Raw genomic sequence first — 21,602 nt, forward strand, 5'->3', positions numbered from 1 at the left:
GAGGGTGTTTGGGATGTGGCGCCCTCCAGATAAAAATCATTTTGGCTTGGTAGTTGGGTGTGTGGTACTGAGTTGGCTCTGCTATCACTATGTCAATTTTTCTAGTCGGAGCCAAAAATGAAAGGCAAAGCAGTGACCCTGATATAAATGAGAAAGATTCCACATAATAAAGAAAAGCACTTTTTTAATTATGAAGAGATTGTATCTTATTTTTACATTATATTTGTTGCACGATATGTGTTACAAACTTTTTCATGGCTCGGCTCAGGCATGAACTCTTAGAGCCAAGTCATATCAATGGTTCGGCTCGGGTTCAGCTTGCCCTATAAATGTGCCTGCCTGCCGCCCGCCTCTATTTGCGACTCTGGTTTTCAGTTGTTTGTTAAAATGATTTGTAAAAGGTGAGGACTAGAAACATGTAGACCTGTCCACATGAATCGATCTAACAGCTCTACCATCTAGATTTCTTGTAAAAGAGGCAAAAAAGACTGTGTGCAGTGAAAATGCAGTTAAGATAAGTGATCTCAGGGCATGGATGCCAGGTAATTGTGTTGTATATGACAGTAGCCATTAATCCCCGGGGAGAACTACTGGGCCCAAATAGGATGGGCAGGGCATGTCTTCAGCTGGCAGGTGCAGGGTTTGTAATTTGGGTCTGGGGGCCTGAGTCAGGTCTGCAATGTCTGTGTCTTTTTTATTTGCTGTTTTCATTCTCACCAAGAGGTTTTAACTTGTTCATTTTTTGGATCAGGATCTTAAACATATATCTAGAGACTGTTTTACCAAAAAAGTAATTGTTCTGCATCCATAAATGGGTGCAAATTTACTTGTTTTTGAGATTCACAAACATTGGCAGTAGCAAACTTAGAAAGCTGTGCCAGTCACATGTTTCCAGGCATATTACTGGCAATCAAAAACCCATCTAACACGTGGCAATCGCTCGGGGTAGCATTCCCAGCCATCTTGTTTTGCCCACTGTGCGACTCTAGACAGAGGCCCACACACTTCAAATCAGTACCGATCCTGTTCCCAGGGCCGAACTGGGAACCACAACCGGCCCTGGAAAAGTGCTCACCCCCTCACCCTCCCCACCTGGGGGTGTTGGAGGTGCAGCCGAGCTCTTTGCTGGGGCCGGTTTTGGGCCGATTTTGTAGCTATGCTGCAAAAACGGCCCTGTAACAAAAATGGCCCCCAGGGGCCCAAAACCGGCCCCCACCCTTGCAGTGCACTGGGGGATTGCCCGGTGCCCGCTAGGCCAGTCCGGCCCTGCCGGTCCCTCAAGTCTATGCCAAACCTTGGACAGCTCACCTCTCCTGCCTGCAGTCCACTGCTTTTTTGTTTGGTAACTCTGACAATGCCCTGCTTGTTTTAGAAACTGCCCCATGGGCGCAAAAAATATTTCTGGCCATATTTGTGCAAACCTGGGGTACAGACAAGGACAGAGTGACATTTAATGTAAGAATGTTCCAGAATCCTGGCTAAGACTGTTACAAAAATACAAGAACCTGACAAGGGATTTCTCTGTGGGCCAATAAACACAAAATGTTTTCAATCTGTGTCAATGTTTCTGATATGCAGGAAACTTGTTGCTACTTTTAAAACGTAGTGCCTTGGGATAAACTTGATTGGAATTATTATTAGTTTCTGTGGTGGAGAATTCTGAAGTGCTGTTTACTGTTTTGATGCTTTTTTGGTCATTCAATGGTGAATCCTGCATTGCAGTGGTCATCTTAACTTCAGAATCCGTCAGTGTCTATTTTTTTGCTAGCTCTGGCTTCAAGAGAATAGCAGTTACCTGGGGTGTTGTTTCCTGACAATGAATTAGAAGAAGTGCTTATGAGACAGAACATACTGTAGGTTGGTTTCATCAATCAGAGCTTTACCCCTCTTCCAAATTTATATGGTTGCCATCATTGGATCGCTTGTGAGAATATTTTCTAAGAGCTTTCAATGGGCTACTCACACACTGAAGGTGTAGGTAAGCCCAGATTTACTTACATTTTGTATCATGATTGCACAATTTTTTTGGCACAGCCTTGACCCAAAATACTAGTTGAGATTTACAAAGCCACACAAGGGACGATTTGCATCACCTTGCATGGTCTGCAAAAAAAAAGTAAAGCCAATCCAGAACCATGCACTGCATTGCTTTACACTTCGTCGTGCTTCCATTTATTCACCCATGTACTTTCATACAAACCCAGGTTTACTAAAGGCCGTAAACCTGGGTTTGTGCCAGAATTGTGCTCCTACCTGAGAGAGGCGTAACGAGGAGAAATATTTTCATTTCTCCCTGTTGCTTCCTCTTTCCGCGTGTGCTGTATTTTGCAGCACACACACACACGAAGAAGAATATGCCTCTAAGGACTGTTTTTCTGCTATCCCTACCCACAAATGATCCTGCCCATAACCCAGACACCCTTCAACCGTGGCACAAGGATGCCAGTGTTGCTGCCAGGCTGCTTGAAGTGCCAGCACCATGAGAGAGCAGAAGTGTGCCACGTCTTTGAGTGATTTGGTGAATTCCTGTTTTCTTCTTTTAACGCAGTGCGAAAAGTTGCCCTGCTGCATTGCATTACGTGGAAGATTGGTCTTTACTCGGCAGTAGGTTCCTTCAATTGGTTCCATCACTTGATTCAGCTGTTCTCTGTTTTGTCTGTCTCTGCTTTGTCGAGTTGCAGTCTTGGGGGGCATCGTAATTGTGGCAGTGTAAGTCTACGATGTCGTCTGTAGAGTGGCCTGTCTCAATCAATATTTCTAGACCAGGGATTATGGCAGCTTCCATACTATGGAGGCGCAACATGGAGCAGCGCCTATCCAGGGCCGGACAGGGAACCCAAAGCAGCACTCGCAATTTTGTTGGATCAGCCCCCAGAAGCGGTGGGGGGGTGTTGCAAGTGTGAGCACTGCTGCTTTAGTTACAGGGGGCTGATAATGCAGTACTGCCGTAAAACTGGCCCTCAGTAACAAAACCGGCCCCCGCGGCTGTAAAACCAGCACCCACCCTTCCAGCCTCCTGTGGAAACGCATGATGCCCGTTACGGCCAGTCCAGCCCTGCGCCAATCCTACATTGGAGAGCTCGATCCCTGGAAGCACTGCTCCCAGTTCACGTCTATATCCTCAAATCCATATGATCACTGTCTCACCTGACGGCTTACTGCTTCAATCTGAGTTAACTGCTGCTAGTAGTCAGCAGTAGAAATCAGGCGATGGGCATCCAGCAGTAAGAAAGACTAGTTATTTGTCTTCTGCCAAAGACTAGCCTGTTTGCGTGGAGGCATCAAGAAAGAGACCAGGGGGATCCTCTGGCACCCTGCAGGCCTACATTTGAAGTCTTGAAGACACTGAAGCTCATTTCAACTCTTTGGAGTCTCCATCCTGCTGAGCTCTTTAGATGCACCTGGCATGGCTCCCCTCCCTCTCCGCACAGCAGTACAAATCTCACCTCCTTTCACAGAGCCTAAAGACTCATCTTTTTAATTTGTCTATATGCATTTGTTTGAGCCATTTCTCCAGTTCTGGCGCCGAGATGCCTTTTGGTGAATTTGTGTTGACTCACATCACATTTACTCACTGTAACATAATTCCGGAAACTTGACATCACTCCTGGGACCCTTTATCAAACTGTGACGTCACCACAGAAAGGTGACATCACTCAAATGCCTCTGAGGTCATCATGTTGTGACATCGGTATTTGAACATAACTTTTTTTGGTTTAGAAAGGTCATCATCATCATAACCCATCTGGCAACTTACTGATCCACCAACATATCATTCATCCATCATTAAACCATGAATGCACTCACACCAATCCAACATTCCACAAACCTAACCTACAAGCAACATATTTTGACTCACCATTTCAAACATTCCCCATCCACATTCATATCTACCATCCATCCACCCACTTATATACATCTGTTTATCAACCCCAATTGCCAATTAAGTCCCTGACACCTTCCTTACTCCACCACTTCATCTACCACCAAGACAAATCATCCACCAGCCCGCACGTCAATGCATACAGACATAGACATTCAGCTATCAGCTCATTATATCAAGTAGTTTTAGCTACCCACAAATTCGCCTAGGCAGCTACTCACGTCATCCACACATTCGGTAGTCATGAGTCTCATGAGTCACGAGAAGAAAGGAGGTCCTACCTGAAACATACTGTAGACGTCCATCGATGGTAAAGGGTACCCATAGTATGGACACGGATCTTCATTCGACTCAAAGACTTGATACGGATACCCATGTCTATCCATTCCATTGAACAAGTCAAATACCTGCGGAGACAGAAAGCCATGGGGCAATTATTACAATGACCAGGAGGGGTGACACAAAGTGTGAGTGAATCTATCACATTAGCATCATAACACTATTTTAGAATGTGAAAAGTAAATCATAGACAGTGGCTTGACTTGTTGGCATGGAGTTCTTCGAGTAGGATGAAGGTTCTCCAGAGTTTCTGAAGTGATAGAGGCATAAAAACTCCTTTTCAACCCCTATTGAACCCTCCGAATATATGAGTCTTTCTGCCTACCCGCAATCAATGAAAATGTTTGCATGAATTTGATTTCCAGATATTTTTCTCCTTCAAATCTGAAGAAAGAAGATGATGCAGCTAACATAACGTATACTTTTTCTGGGATACGTTTACTTCCTGCTGAATGAAATTTGTATGCGATCTGAACTTTATCTTGTAGGGAAATTTGGGACACATTTTCGAAAAAAGCTATTTTGTCTATGAGAGCTTTAGTCTGCTTTTACTATTTAAATGGCAGTCCATTAGAAAGCCAACAGATGCAAAACCATTCCTATCATATTGATTGGCTTCCATGCTATGATGTTGAGTAGCAACTTAAACTTCTCGCTTTTGGATGGGAAAGGTCTTAAGAATGCTTTTTTCCTACCCATGGCAACACCGGTTTAGTTCCTCCATCTAGAACTTGGTCTGTAGCCTACAAAAGTATGCTGGGCTGTTAATGTGATTTTTTTTATCAATTTCATTTTGTCTCTATTTCCTAAAGCTCAAACTGTTTAAATTAAACTGGCTCAAGCTCAAGCTTTTTGGTAAATTTCTTTCTGAACTGCTGTAAAATCTTGAATTGAAATTGCATGTGAAACAAATAAAAATAAATGTAAGAGATTAATGAGAATAGAAAGTATAAAACTGGATATGAATAATATTCAGGGCAAGAAGTCATTGTGCACAATTGCATCTCTGCGGAAGTGAATGGGGTATAAGGAACATCGTATGCTGTGGCTGCGACATGAATCGAAAGCATACATTGTACAGTATGCTAATATTTTGCCCTTTTGTTCCCACAAAGAGTCAGTTAAGCTGGTACCTTTTGTGTGTTTATGGTGTCCATTTGGAAGAAGCTGCCTTGGATTTCTTGACATCATGCACAATTCCGGCAATTACTCTCTCTGGTTTTCTTTAGCACGCTTTGAAAAAGTGTTGAGTGGGTTTCTTTTATGAGTGCATATAATGTAATCATTGTTATGGACATTATAGCCTTACACTGCATTTTATATGAATAATACTCCTGTGTTTCCAAGAGATCTGGCATTGTTTAATAGGATAATAAATATTCCTTAAAGACGCGGGATGCGGCTTGGTTCGATCACCTAGAAACATTAGTAAAATCGGTCAGAGGGCTGGCGGACTCCCCATCACTCAAGTGCCAGGCCTTCGGAAGCAGCCCCATGACAGGGGGAAGCACTACTTTTCCTATAAAAACTCTTTTTCACAATTTGGAGTTTACAGAAAATGACTCCAGTGACCTGCTTGGCAATGAAAAACTGCTTGTTGGTCACCAGTCACCAGACCTGCGATGGACTGCTCTACAGCACACCTGCAGCCCGACCGCTGCCAGTGACAATCGATACCACCTCCCTCGACCTCCTGTACTTTTGATCCAGGTAACTCAAAACTGCCTGCGGTACCCAAGTCATGGGTCCCCCAAGGCTTTCTCCCTCCAGAGAAGAATTGCAATTCTCGAACTATAATGCTTTTATTCGAATTACTGAAACTGAACAAAGTATTTATCCTGCATTTTGAAGTCTTGCTTCTCAAAACATATATAAAGATACTTGTATTTTTCTACAAATTGGTCTCTGATTTATTCGTGAGTGTGTGGCTCATTTCCTGCCTCTGTGTGTGCCAACAAATGCTTAGCACAACCCTCTGATAAGCCTAACTGCTCACCCACGCTACCACAAAAAGAGTACTAGGACTACCTGCTTTTACCTCTGTATACCAATTGGGGATCCACTGGATTCTCTGCACAGGGTATTTTGTTTTATTAACCGATATAGAGAGCTAGCTTCCTACAATTCCCATTTAACTCCGTAATTCTCGTACAAATCACAAATCGAGGACTGTAATGCAACCAAAATTTACTATAACTCTCCAATTCATCCTACTCAAGGTGCACTGATATCAGCTATTTTCAGATGCTATTATTAAACGGTCTTGTGATGTTGAGGGTATCGTTTTTGTACTGAAATATAATTTGCTATTATTAAACATCAGTCAATTGTTGAAATTCCTACCCATTCCCCCTGTTGATCTTATTGATTGGTCCACCCCTTGCATAATTTTGAACTGCTGTCCAAATTCTCATTGGGAGATGTATGACTTTGGTGGGCAGCCAATAAGTAGCCAATCAGTTTCTGATGTAGTGACCTACCTTTCCATTTCGGCACCGCACTGCTACCTATCCATTTCGGAGCTACTAAACCACCTAATAATTTCTAGGTCAGTGTGCTAACCATCCATTAAGGAGCCTCTGGGCTGCCTATTTATTTGTGAACTGGTCTTCTGTGCCTCCCTTTCAGAGCTTATGAACTAACAATATTGTGGCTGCAATCGGAGAAACTGGACAGGACATATCTGGGGGCAGGTTACCTATGTTTGGGAGAGATCCGAGCACAGCATTATCAAGTGAGGTTGTTACTTGGCGTTTTCTTTACAGCTTAGCTAGTAGACGTGCTCGGATCCTATAATTACTACATTGCCAATTCACTATTACGTGTGACTACTGTATAAGGGAAGTTTTAAATGACGGTCTGGTTTGCTGACTTCCTTCTTCAGATGTTTGCAAAGCATATTCGCTGAAAATATAGGAAACTACGCAACTATACGAGTGTTACGAGTACTATCCTGTGAATCTAAGAAGCTTCATCATATTATACTTTCGACACAATTTAGTTATTCTAGCCTTGAAAAAGTTGTCTCAAGACAAAACACTTGTCGGCTGTTCTTGTGTTATCTCTACGTGTCAACATTGGAGAAGATTTAAGATTAAAATTCCTGTTGCTTATACTACTACAGTTGCGCTATGGGTGTTTATTGAATTGCCGACTCACTTGAGTCATTTGTGTAACTTTCTTGTGTTGTGCTCTGTCAACCAATTTATTAACTAACAATATTGTGAGCCATTAATTCACTGTTGCAGTCTATATCGAGGTCCAACATGCTCAACATTACCACCAGCATGGACTCTGAAAATGCTAAGAAAGAAACGCTAGACGGTGATGAGGCTGCCAACCAACCATCGGACGTTCATTCCTGATTTCAGTTTCCTATTCCAGTATTCTTTCCTTTATCCCTTGCTTCAATATTTTCCTTATGCACTTCCATGTTCAGACATGTATCACAGTCTGCATCATAAAGAATATTTTTAAATGTAGGTATTCCACTGTCCATCTCATCTGATTTGTATTGTCTCTGTATCTTGCTGTATATAATTTCTTTGCAAAAGATTTTACAACTGAAAACAATAAAAACTACCCTTCTCTGCTCTACAAGGGCATAAGAAACAACAAAAACATCAATGGGCCTGATTCACAAAAGTAATCTGAGACAAAATCCTAACTTTATGACTTTCTATATTCACAAAAGGCATTTAGTAGTAGTAAAGTTAGGATTCCTAACTTTACTACTACTAAACTGAGACAAAATCCTAACTTTACGACTTTCGGTATTCACCAAAGGCATTTTGTAGTAGTAAAGTTAGGAATCCTAACTTTACTACTACTAAATGCCTTTTGTGAATACACCAAAAGTCATAGGGGTCGATTACGATCCTGGAAAAAAACCGTCCGTACGATTTGTATCCGGAGCCCTCTCCGTACAAAACGTACCCGTCCGTCCGAGTCGCGTAGTACGATCCGTATTTCATCAATCCGAACGGTGCGTACCCCTGCAAACATGGGGTGTACGCACCGTACCCCGCGATCGCAGGGTGTATGCACCTTACAACCAGCGAACATGGGGTACGGTGCATACACCCCATGATCGCGGGGTATGGTGCGTACACCCCATGATCGCAGGGGTACGCACCGTACCCCTACGATCATAGGGTGTACGCACCGTACCTGGGGGGGGCATTCCTTACCTGTTTCGAGGCGAACTCTGCTTCTCCGGATGTTTTCGGCTCCAGTAGAAAAAGCGTTTCACGGTGCGTACCCCACACAAATCATACTTGCCGGTCAGAAAAAGCAGCCGCGAACCGTAGGGATGTCGCGTACAGCGGGTTCCGAGGGAGATTAGTATGGGGATTTGATTCGTACGGTCTCTGTACGATTCGTACGGAGTCCAGCTCCTGGTATGAATCGTACTTCGTTGTACGTACGGGGGACACTGCAGGGTACGATTCGTATGGGGAAAACGCTCTGTACGGCTATTCGGAGTGTTTTTTCCCGAATCGGAATCTACCCCATAATGTTGGGATTTTGTCTCAGATTTGTTTTGTGAATCGGGCCCAATGTATTTCCCTTTTTTTATCATCAGTGAAACAGAAGTGCAGAAGAGAGTTTACTTCAGACGTTGCAAACTGCTGTGTATGGAGTAAGCTAATAAATGCATCACTCACTCAACAAACTTTCCTTCATGTTTAAAAAACACACGATTCTTAACAAACCAAACTTTGATTCCTCAAACACAGCTACCTTTAAACCAAACTATCATCTTCTGTGACTTCATAGAGCTAGTGCTAGAATTATAGCAGAACAGCTGATCTCTCACATATACAATGGTAGTCTTCTAGATGGTCATTAATCTTGCTGTAGGGCATGGAACAGTATTAAATCCACTATCCTAAAAGTATTAAAGAACGTACACCACATCCTCAACAATGGTGAAGCATGCCTAATGGTTCTCATCAACCAAACTGCAGCATTTGATAAAGCAGATCATTGCAAAATAATTACAATAATTAAACACCACATGAGATTTACAGGAAATGTCTTAAATTGGTTCTCTCTTCCCTGAGAAACAGGTAACTCCCGGTAAGTATTAGGAACCACACACTGGAGCCGGCAAATTTATATGTGGGATTTCACAAAGATCAATCCTCACCTCAGATCTTTTTAACGTTTACATGGATCTGCTTGGTGTGAGCATTCATCAGTACCCTGGCAACACTCAGTAGCTGAATTTATCCAACCTACAAGTCATCACAACTCTAAGAAACTGTCTTTCCAGGGCAAACAAGTGGGTGAATGAAAATGTTTAACTTCTCTGCACCAGAAAACTTACTATCAAAATCAGGAAAAAAGTTGGACTCATCACTGCTTAAATTATCTGAATGGCTTCTCTCCATCTCCTGCTTCATCAGCCTAATCTCTGGATTTCACTATTGTCACTATAAACAAAATATCGAGTTTTTAATTTTGGAATACAGAAATATCAGAAAAATAAATATTCTGACCTGTATTTTTATAAATTTTGAAATGGAATTTAAATCCTCATGGTAACTGTAAGGATGATTGCATGTTTCTAAATTGAGTACATTGTACAGCTGCTTTTATGGCACTACGGTGAAAAAAGTAATCTGAACCTTAACCATAAATATTGTGATACAAAAATACCATGATGCAGAAATATTGTTGTCAAGAATATAATTTTTTTAGGTAAGTCTTAGGTAATAATATTATTGTCCTTGATATCGTTTTTAATAATATAGTTGTAAAGAATGAATTTTTAAAATAATTTCTATTGTCTTTTAATTAATGTATTCATTGTATGTGTTATTGTTTGTGTAACTGTTAATAATGTTTTTAATACAGTTTGTGATTTTAAGTGATTTACAGCTTTTATTTTAATTGTAACGTATACTGTAGTAGAGGGTAGTTGGGTATGTAGAGATAGGTTTAAAAGTTAATTAAGTAATAATTAATCAATTCATTAATAATTTCCCAGTAAGTATGTGATTCATATTAATTATGCATATTATAGAATACTCATTTTATTAATTAGTAATATTTTAGGTGTGGGTTGCTATGTTTGTAAGGGTATAGATAAGAAAGTTAATTAGGTAACAATTAATTAACAATTAATTTTCAATGTATTATTGAATTGATTTTAAATTATGTCAATTGTGTGATAATCATATATTGTAGTTATAGTTTAGGTGCAGGATACTAGGTTTATAGTGGTATAGGGTGGGAATTTAATTAAGTAATAATTATGAATTAATTATTATTATTGCAGTGATTATTATTCATGCACATTATGTAATACTGAATTATTTTACCTATATTTTAGTGGTGGGTTGCTATATTTTGTAGGGGTATAAGGTGAGAAGTTAATTATGTAATATTTTAAAAATAATTATGATTATTGTTAAATTATATGTTAATTGATTAATAATTATGCACTTTAAGTAATATTTATATATATATCAGTGATATTTTAGGGTGTGGGCTGCTGGGTTCTTAGGTGTGAAGTTAATTAAGTATTTATTATTTAAATGCATTAATAATTAGAAAATTGTTCTTTATTGATTACCAATTATGTAAATTGATTTATACTCATTTACTTTAGTTAGTTACATGTTGCTTGCTAGCCTTGTAGGGGTGTAGAGTGGCAAGGTAATTAAGTAATAATCAAGTAACCTTTATTTTTAAATTGAAAATTAATGCATTGTTTATGAATTTAGCATATTGGGTAATTATTATTTTATTTATTAGATACATATACATTTTATGTTAAGTAATAATGTTTATATGAAGAGTTTTATGTATTTTCTAAATGTATTTGGCTATGCAAAAATGTAAAGCCCATTTCCTTTTGTTGCATAGACTGGAGTAGGAATAGGAAATCTTACCCCTCCAGTCCAACACTTTTCCTAGTGTTGCACAAACTGAAGTGGAAATTGTAAAAGTTACCCCTCCGAAGTCCACTCCTTTCTCTACTGTTGCACAGACCGGAGTGTGAATAGGAAGTTTAACCCCTGCGAATGCCAACACTTTCCCTACTGTTGCGCAGACTGGAGTGGGATCTCCCCTCTGAAGTCTACCACTTTCCATACTGTTTCACTGTTTGGAGTGGAAATAATATATTTAACCCTTCGAAAGTTCTACAATTTCTCTACTGTTGCATAAACTGGAGTGGCAACAGTGTATGTATTACTCCCAGACTCAAATACATTTCCTTACTTTATTTAATTATATTTATATTAATATTTGTTTATCGTTTTAATTTTATAGTATTTGTTTATCAAATATGCTTTATTTGGTTAGCATAAAAGAATCACAATAAGTGCAATAATACAATAAATACATGCACACCTACAAAACAAATTCAAACAGACCTGCAAACAGGAAGTCTCTGACCCAGCCTAGTTTACCTAAATGCATTCAGTTGCCTATTGAATTCCTAAGTCACAAGACAGCCTTTAAATAACTAGCAACATTAAAAATAATATCACCAGCAAGCAATTGTAAAAATAAAAGAGCATGTCAAACTTGTTTGAACGGATAGGCCTTTAAAAAGGGACACAACATAAACTTTCCTGGGTACTTTAAAATATCTACAGGACATAACAATGTGTATCATGTCCTGCGGAGACACTTGGGTGCAGCCGCAGGGTGCTAACGAGTGAACGTCCTGCCAGCCCCGTGGGGATGCTGGCAGCTGTGGTAACAAGTGTAGCCTAAACCCCTGGGCAGGTACCGACCACAGGTAGAGGTTACAATGGTGAGGTAGGAATCTGTAAATTGGGTGGTTTTCAACAGAGCATATCCTCGCCCGACGGCTTTTGTAGAGCCACATACGCCCTATCCAATAGCTTCTGCTGCAGAAACTTTTCACTTACCCAATTTCGGTCAGCCTTAATGAACCCCCTAGGGTTAGTGAAGAGCTCCATCCCTCAATTGGATCAAGTCCCCAGGCTGCTGTGATGGTATTTTTCTCACAGTTGGTTTGTGGCCAAGTAATAGCATGTACCAGATGATTAGCCAAATTGTTGCCACATTGGTAGGAAAATAGAGGGTCTTCTTTGAATTGCTTATGTGAGCGCAATAAGGGCCAATTTGTTCTGATGATTTTACTGATTTTGTTGCTGTGGGGGCTGAATTTAGAGACGAAAGGGATCCTGGACATCGATTTCTTGGGTTAAGAGATTCTTATATAAAAAAACTAATGTAGGCAGTTGACCTAGGCCCTAATTTACGGTTTGGTCGGTTTACTCTGTCTGTCAGGCTGGTGGCGGACTTGCGTCGCCACCTGCACTTTGTACACTTTTTTGCACCAAGTTTTATATGGTTGTCCCCAATTGAATTTTTGCAGTGCTGTCTCTTAACTGTATAAAATCTGACCATGAAATTAATGTAACATATAAAGATGATTAATTATCTTTTTGCATACCAACGAATTTTCTCCTTCTTTCTTTGCTAGTAATGCATGCATGCTTTAACTGTCTACAGATCTTTACCTCTCAGGACATTGTTTCTTTATTGCACCTTACCTACCCAGTACGGCATTGGTATGTGGGTAACACTCCTGTGAAATTCACAAGAATTCAATATGAGAAGGCATTGACCCGAGATAAGACCTGTGTCTCCACCTTAAAAGCTTTTGTTTTGTGGAGGTAGGGCCTACTCCCATCACATGGGATTTACCAATGTTAATGCATAGGTCTAGTTGTCCATAAAACCTGCAAAGGTGTTGAAGGAGGTCTTGAAGACCCGTAGCAGTTCTTGCCATTAACACAGCGCTGTCTTCCTTAAGCAAGACTGGCATGGACCGGCCTCCTAACTGCAGGCAATCTGCGCAAGCATTCACTAAGACCTGTTCAAACTTATAAATATACAAAGTGAATAGAAAAGGGGCAAGAATGCACTACTGTCTGACCCCCCCTGTTAGTTTCAAAGCTGCGTGTACAGTTTGAGTCACTGTTGTATCTAACAGACACTACAGTATGGGCATGGAGGGCCCACAAAAAGTAAACTATATCCCAGTCAACCTCCATGTCTAAAATGATCCTCTATAGTTTGTCTCGGTTTAACCAATCAAAGGGCCGGGTGCTATGCATGAATACAAGATGGAAGGAACCTTTACGAGCCACTGTGAAATTGTTCAGGACCATATATATGTTTTGATACTCATAGACAGTTGATCTACTAGACCTGAACCCAAACTGTAGATCATAGATAGCCAGGCTATTTCAACCTAATTTTATGACAAGACCGGAGGCTCCTAATATGCTTTCTAATCTTGCATTTATTGCAATAGCAGCCAAATAAGTGAATAACTACAGTTCCCAGAGGGCCAGGCGACAACTGGGCCATGGGAACGAGAAAAAACGATAGTACAGCAACCAATCAGCACTTAGTAAACATATAAAAGGCCAAACTGACTGCGCAGCTTCCTCTTTTCTTGCTGCTCACAGTCAGATAAGTGCTCACTTATCTTTGCTCACAGTTGTTTTCATAATTGTTTATATTGTGCTTATATTTATTTGTTTATTGGTTTTATCGCTTTCAGCGTTTATTTTCCCTCGAGCTGCGGCGCGCGCTTGCCTTAGCGCTATTCGCGCTTCTTTGTTGACCGTTCTCGGTCTGCCAGCAGTTCCCCCCCCCCCCCTCCCCTCGCGCTGCCGGTGGTTTCGTTCGGCTCTGTCTCCTCGCGCCTCCCGTGCGTCTGTTTACCTTTGTGGTTGCTCTCCCTCCTGAAGCCTCGGAGCTCCTGCTTCTGCCCGGTTGCTTTTTTCCTGTCAGGCTACGCTCGTCTCGAGCCCGCCCAGCACACGCCCACAGTGCTTCCCTGAATTTCTTTAACCCTTTCCTACCTCGTTTTTCTTCTCCTGCCTGCATTAACATGGAACACGACAGTTCTTCAGGGGAAGTCCCCTCTAAGGAGGACAGTGGGTCATTTAAGCAGAACTTAAGTGCTTTTATCAATAATTCTGTGGAAAATGCTGTTGAACTGTCCATGAAACGTATGTCCAAGTCCATGGATAATTCCATGCTCAGCCTTCTGTCCAAGGCACTGGCCCATTCTGCGGGGGATAGCAGAAAACGTAAGGTGAACAACTCTGCTTCTGTGCATTCTTCAAAAAAGTCGTCTTTATTGATGGGCGAGTCTTTCTCGCGTGTGACTGAGGACGTTGTGCCTCCCAGGCCTCCTGTTAAGGAGGGGTTTGTTGGTTCAGAGGGCAAGAAAAAGCAAAAGACTAAGCACGCAGAGTCACCAATCAAGAAATTAGTTATATCCACCGTCTTGGACACAGATGACGATATGGCTGATACAGACGACCTCTTTGACGTATTTGATATTGCTGACCCCACTTCCCCATCCAAACTTTCTAAGTCTGATGCCTTTTCATTTGAGCCTGTTTATGACTCCGAGGGTCTCCCCATGTTCGACCCCTCCTCCATCCGACATCCCAATTCCACTGAATGGCTTCCCCTCACACCATGTGAGCGAGTATATTTCTGCCCGTTTACGCCTTCCCCTAGAGACCGCTGTGCGGTCGAGACTAAAATCTGAGTTTTCCAAGCCTTCTTTGCCCGAAAAAATCACGCAAGTTCCTTCTATCGACCAACCCCTACTCACCTTCTTCTCAAAGTTTGGCAAGGACGCCCGCAAAGGGGTAGACAAGGCGTGGTCCTCCTCTCAGGACAAGGTTTTGGATGTGGTGGGACCTCTGGCCCGTATCTTGGACATGGCGGAATCCGCTCGCCTTGAAGGTTCAGATCTTTCTGCAGAAGACATCTCCATGTGGGCCCAACGGGCTTTCTGTCTCTTAGGCAATGCAAATTCTGCCATTACTCATGAACGTCGTAAGGGACTTTTGATCAAGCTGGATCCCAAACTTGCCAATCTCGCCCCCATGGATCCTGGTCCCAAAGCTAATGGTCTCCTTTTTGGCGACAACTTGGTCCGTGACCTTAGCAGGTTCGTATCCACCTTCGCCTCTCTTGACAAGGCTCAGCAATCTATTAAGAAGGATTTTGCCCCTCGTGTTTTTGGACGGGCCGGACGAGGCAGGGGTCGCTCTTCCGGCCGTCCCTACAACCAAGGCTCCAGAGGCTCCTTTAATTCCTCCACCCAAGACTACAAGCCACAGTTCTACCCTCAACGAGGCCGTGGTTTCAGAGGCAGAGGTCAAAAGACTTATCGCAACTCCAACTCCGCCCAACAAGGTAAGCCTTTCTTCTTCCCCTCCTGTAGGAGGCCGTCTAAAATTGTTTCTGTCCAAATGGCGCACCATACGTTCAGACCCTTGGGTTCTCAATACTGTTCAAGGCTACCTCATAGAGTTTTATTCTGCTCCTCTCCAACCCTCCCTTCCTCCCCCTCTGGTTTTCTCCTCCCATATGGCCGATCTCATCTCTACCGAGATTCTTTCTCTACTCCGAAAACAGGCCATTCGGATTTTTCCCTTCGACTCCTCCGGCTTTCTAAGCTCCATTTTTCTTGTTCAAAAGAAAAACAAAAAACTGCGTACTGTTATCAACCTCAAATGGTTCAACCAGTTTGTGATTTATCGTCACTTCAAAATGGAAACTATTCTCCATTTACGAGATACTCTTCGCCCAAGGGATTGGATGGTCCGCTTAGACCTTCAGGATGCTTATCTCACAGTTCCTATCCATCAGTCCCATTGGAAGTTTCTCCAGTTTCAGTGGTCCGGAGTGACCTATTGTTTTACCTCTCTCCCCTTTGGTCTGTCTTCCGCACCATGGTGCTTCACAAAGCTGTTGAAGCCAGTGGTTGCCTTCCTCCGCGCTCTCGGAATCAGACTTATCATCTACCTAGACGATATTCTGATCATGAATTCAGACAGACTTTCTCTCTTGTCAGATCTTCACACAACTCAATCTCTCCTCCTGGACCTGGGCTTCCTTGTCAACTCAGAGAAGTCTTCCTTGATTCCGTCTCAGAACATGGAGTTTCTTGGTTTCCTAGTGGACTCAGTGATCGCTTCCCTCCTCCTGCCTCTCTCCAAGGTCTCCAGAATCAAGGCGGAGATTGCTTCCGTCCTTCAATCGTCTCTGCTGTCCCTCAGGTCTCTGGCCAGAATCGTCGGCCTTCTAGCTTCCTCCATTCAGGCCATTTTCCCAGGTCCTCTTCACTACCGCGCTCTTCAGCGCCTAAAAATCAGACATCTTCGTCAAGGTCTTGCCTACGCAGATATTATCGCCCTAGACCAAGAGTCCCGCACAGAGCTTCAGTGGTGGATAGACCATTTAGATGCGTGGAACGGGCATACAATCTTCGCCACTGTCCCAGATCTTGTATTAGAATCCGATGCAAGCCTGACGGGTTGGGGCGCCCGATCTGGACCAATCTCGACTGGAGGTACATGGTCATCAGAGGAGTCCAAGTTGCACATCAATTGTTTAGAGATGCTTGCAGGTTCCTTTGCGATTCAAAGCCTTTCCAAAGACAGAATCAAATGTTCCATCCTTCTCCGCATGGACAATGTTTCTGCGGTTCGCTATATCAACCATCTTGGCGGGACCAGGTCCAAGCCTCTGGCGGATCTAGCGAAAAGCCTTTGGGAATTTTGTCTCTCTCATCATCATTCCTTGACAGTCGAATATCTTCCCGGAAATCTCAATTCCGTGGTGGACTGGCACTCCAGGTTTCTTCACGATTCCAGCGACTGGAAGCTTTGTCCCTTCGTTTTCCGTTCTCTTTCTCTCATTTGGGGTCCTTTCTCCATAGATCTCTTTGCTTCCCGCCTCAATTGTCAATTGCCCCACTTCTTCAGTTGGCGGCCGGATCCTCTGGCCCTAGCTACGGATGCATTCCTTCAGGACTGGTCTCTTCACCTCAACTATGCTTTTCCCCCTTTCCTTATGATCAACAGAGTTTTGTCTCAAGTTCGTCGCCAGTCCACCTCGCTGGTACTGATCGCTCCTTTCTGGCAAGCTCAGATTTGGTTTCCCTCTCTGCTGGAGATGGCAATAGATCCTTCTCCCTTCTTTCGACGACCTTCTCCTCAATCCCCAGGGCCTTCGTCACAGCCTCATTCTGGACAACTTGACCCTGTCTGCCTGGAAAGTTTCCGGCCTCCCCCTCCTGACATCCTCATTTCGCAAGAGGCTTCTCTCTTCATCAACCAGGCCTGGGCCCCTGGGACGTCTAAGGCATACAAATCGGCCGGGTCTCTATGGGCAAGCTGGTGTTTGGAAAGGTCTATTGATCCCCTTTCAGCCCCTCTGAATTTTATCATCAATTTTCTAGCCTCTGAGGCCAGCTCAGGTAAAGCCTATCGTACCGTCAATCTTTATCGCTCTGCGATTTCCCTCAACCATTCTCAGATCAATGGCAAACCAGTTGGATCTCATCCTTTGATCTGTCGCCTCCTCAAAGGTGTTCGATGTGCTAAACCTCCGTTGGCTAAGTATAACTTTTTATGGGATGTTTTAGTGGTTCTTAAATTGTTCATGAATTGGCCTGCTAACTCTGCCTTATCTCTCAAAATGTTATCTGCCAAATTGACAATGCTTCTTTGTTTGATTTCTATCAAAAGAATTTCTGATGTTAGAGCCTTAGATGTTTCTTCTCGCCAATTTTCCCCCACAGGTGTTCTGTTCCAGATTCGAAGAAGAACAAAAACTAACTTGGATTCTGTGTTTTACCCTTACTTTCCTGATCAACCACAACTTTGTGTGGGACAATGTTTGAAAGTGTATGAACAACGGACCGCTAATCTCAGAGCGTCCTCTTGTTCCCAACTTCTGATTTAATTCCGTAAACCCCACCTTCCAGTCTCTTCCCCTACCCTCGCCAGGTGGGTCAGTTGGGTCATGTCTCTTGCCGGTATTGACGTCTCCGTCTTCGGAGCGCATTCGGCCAGGGGAGCCATGGCCTCTAAGGCCTTTTGGTCCGGCTCCCGTCTGGAGGACATTCTGAGATCAGCTGATTGGTCCAATGACAGTATTTTTCGCATGTTCTATTGTAAACCTATTCATTCTTTTGCTTCTGATGTTGTTAATATGCTTTGAACAAGCATAATAGGAGCCTCCGGTCTTGTCATAAAATGTAGATTTTCCTAGTTATTATGACGGAAAGTCTTAATTTTATTAAAGACACAGAGGCGAGTATTATCCCGCCTCTACACTACTAACTTGTGTTCTCCCTCCCTACAGCGAATCCGGCCTTGCCGCCTGCTTCGTCCTAAGAAGTCTTCACTTCATCGTCGTCGTGCTTCACCCTTGTGGATTTCTTCAGCTCTCCCAGTTCCTCCGGATGCTCAAGTTGGACTTTGGCCTTTTCTCTCCTTAATTCAAGATGTCTGCTCATGGATTTTGGCTGTTTCTATTGTTATGACTATTTTTCCTTTGTTCAATTTTATCTGATCTGCTCGTCAGCGAAAAGAGGAAGCTGCGCAGTCAGTTTGGCCTCTTATATGTTTACTAAGTGCTGATTGGTTGATGTACTATCGTTTTTTCTCGTTCCCATGGCCCAGTTGTCGCCTGGCCCTCTGGGAACTGTAGTTATTCACTTATTTGGCTGCTATTGCAATAAATGCAAGATTAGAAAGCATAATACTCGCCTCCGTGTCTTTAATAAAATTAAGACTTTCCGTCATATAACTAGGAAAATCTACATTTTACCTTATGTATCATGTTTAACCAAATTCCAGATTCATTAAAAGAAAGTCACATTATAAATGTATATTGAAACGGGGATACGCATAATCCATGGAATTATCCCCCTATCCATTGATGGATACAAGTGCGAAAGGGTTTGCTAAAGTCATACTACACAATCTGGATACATGGGTTATTGAAAACAAACAGTTACTAGCTGATCAAGTTGGATTTTGAGCTCATTGTTCAACAATTAATATTTTATCTCTACAGCTCCTGTGTGAAAAACTATGTGAGTACATATAAAACGATATCTGGATATTAGTTGTGCTTTTGAACGAGTGGATCATCCAAAATTTGACTAAAACTAAAGAACTTGAATATCCCTGACCATTTGTTGCAAGTATTATTAGATTTACACTCAGAAAATCGATTACAGGTGATAATGGAAACAAGTAATGAATTAACATCCAAACTTCCAGTTTTTAATTTTCTAAAACATATTTGTGTCCATGCCCCCTCCCCCATCATTCTCGTTGTAGCTACCTGATTTTCTGACCCATGTAAAATGATTTAACCCTCTATCTGAAGTTAAGAGATTCTTAATTAACAAAACTAATGTAGGCAGTTGACCTAGGCCCTAATTTACGGTTTGGTCGGTTTACTCTGTCTGTCAGGCTGGTGGCGGACATTACCTCTGCCATCCTGAAAGGACTATTGTGAGAAGTTGGCCTGGTATATGCTGTCCACTAATTAAAGTGGGCACCGTGCAGCAGTCAAAACAACCCTCAATGTGATTTAAGAGGTCAAAGATAACCTTAGGAAGCTATCCAAGTGGTAACTGTGGAGAGCAGTCTTCAGGCTTAGTCTTGAAGGAATGTTAAGCAGCTTGTTTTACTAGGATGCAATCTTATTGCATTGGTTAAATAAAGAGAGAACCACACAGTAGTTATAAAAATATGTATTTATTAATATAACACTGTCTCCAATCTGGAGATAGTCACAAAGCACACAATACTTAAGCACAGAAATGACAGTAATAGCACAAATACACAATGAGCCGGGGGGGGTGGGGGGGTATCAAACCATATACTAAACAAGTGGTATAAGAACCACGACTCGGTTCAAGACAGTGTCAAGAGGACATAGAATTGTTGGGACCCCAAGGAACGACCCATGGTGAGTAAGTAGGGACCCCACGGAGGATGGGTGCAGTGTGGGAACACCACTGCGTGCTCTGTACAAGTCTATGTGCAAGTCGCAGTTAACGTTTTAAATTTCAAAGACCCTTCCCAGTGGACCTCGAGGAAACCCTGTGGATACTAGAAGGTTGGAGAGTCACCCCACCCATGTGTACCAAAGTACTGGAGTTACCGATCCCAGGGAAGCCAGGTGCGTAGGTCTGAAGTGGCGTCGGAAACCGCTGTCGATCTCAATGGGGAAATTCAAGAAAGAGCTGCTGGAGGAAGGAAGAAAAGTGTCCCTAGGAATCTTGTCGAGAAAAACCTGAAAGCAGAGGGGACAGAGTCTGGGTCACTCAGGAGTGACCTGAGGCCCGATAGACGAATGCCCACCGATGTCGGGTGCTTCAGGTGCGTTGCTGGAGTTCTTGACTCTGCAGCTGCGGAGACCAGGAGATGCCGAGGATGACCAGGAGCGAGATACGAGCTGACTCACAAAGGATGTTGAGTGCTGAGGGGTCAGTGTCCTGCGGGCGCAACAACAAACGTGGGCAGCAGCAACTCACACAGAAGGTCAAGGATGTTTACGTTTCGGACCAGCAAGGTCCAGGAGACTCACCAAGCACAGGGGACTCAGGGTAAGCCTGGAGCAACCAGTGGAGCCCAAGGAAAGCAAAGTTGACCCTCAAATAGACCCGGAGGCACAGGAGTCGCGAGAGGACCTCGAGCGATTTCACCAAACAGCAGCCCAAGGAGCACTAGGTGTGAGGAGGCCAGAGTTCTTGGTAGGAACTGGTGCCAGAGGTTGGGGCTACTTGGAGCCCAATACACTTGCTCGGAAAATGCCAACAAGCATATGCACTTGCAAATGTACGCGGTGCACAGGGGCTCAGGTAATGCAGCCCCCAAAAGGGATTCTGACCTCAAACTTGGTGAGAGGGCAGCCTGGGCCTCCCAGGACATAGTAATCCACCACCTGTGTTGCTCGAGCCTTCAGAGTCCTTAGGGTAGGCAGACCGGACAGCTGCGTTGAGGTGCCTGCGGATGCAGGGGAGTGACTCCTTCCCTCCATGTGAGATGTTGTTGGTTGTCCTTGTTGCTCCTCAGGTCCTGCACTGATCCTGTACAGTGCATGGGCACATACGAGGCTTCAGACTGAGAAGGAGATAAAGTCGGGCCCAAACGAAGTCCAGAGTGTCAAGAGAGTCGAAGTTCAGTGTTTTACGGTTTAGAATCTTGTCTACGTCGAATCTAAGGTCCTACAGTTAGGTAAGCCCTTATATACCCACGGAGAAGGGTTGGCAAGATTCAGGGGACCTTCCAAGAGGAGAGTTTGGACATTGGGGAGGTTACTCCCATGTCCTTTGTCCAGTTTCACGCCAGAACGGGAGCCACTGGCTCCTAGGACTGGTTTGAACTGGACTATGCATGGGTACACCAAATGTGCCCCCATGCAGACTTTCAGGCGCTGGCAAGGGAACCCACCCAGCCCTAATACACTACATCCTGTCTGGGAGGTGGTCACACCTCCATGTGACAGGATGCCTATTGTCCAGCCTTCCCCTGCTAGAGCT

General features: G+C 43.2%; 1 protein-coding gene and 1 pseudogene across 1 annotated transcript in view; one reads left to right on the top strand and one right to left on the bottom strand.

The window, feature by feature from the left end:
* Positions 1 to 21,602, bottom strand: part of LOC147706478 (alpha-2-macroglobulin-like protein 1) — a 384,979-nt gene that overhangs the window by 216,626 nt on the left and 146,751 nt on the right. Inside the window, exon 16 of the mRNA XM_086929616.1 lies at positions 4,165 to 4,290. Coding sequence (XP_086785742.1) covers positions 4,165 to 4,290 — 126 coding nt within the window. The remainder of the gene's footprint in view (positions 1 to 4,164; positions 4,291 to 21,602) is intronic.
* LOC147706479 (uncharacterized) lies at positions 14,118 to 21,260 on the top strand (annotated as a pseudogene).

Source organism: Lissotriton vulgaris, chromosome 7 (assembly GCF_964263255.1).
Source record: "Lissotriton vulgaris chromosome 7, aLisVul1.2, whole genome shotgun sequence".
Classification (NCBI taxonomy): Eukaryota; Metazoa; Chordata; class Amphibia; order Caudata; family Salamandridae; genus Lissotriton; species Lissotriton vulgaris.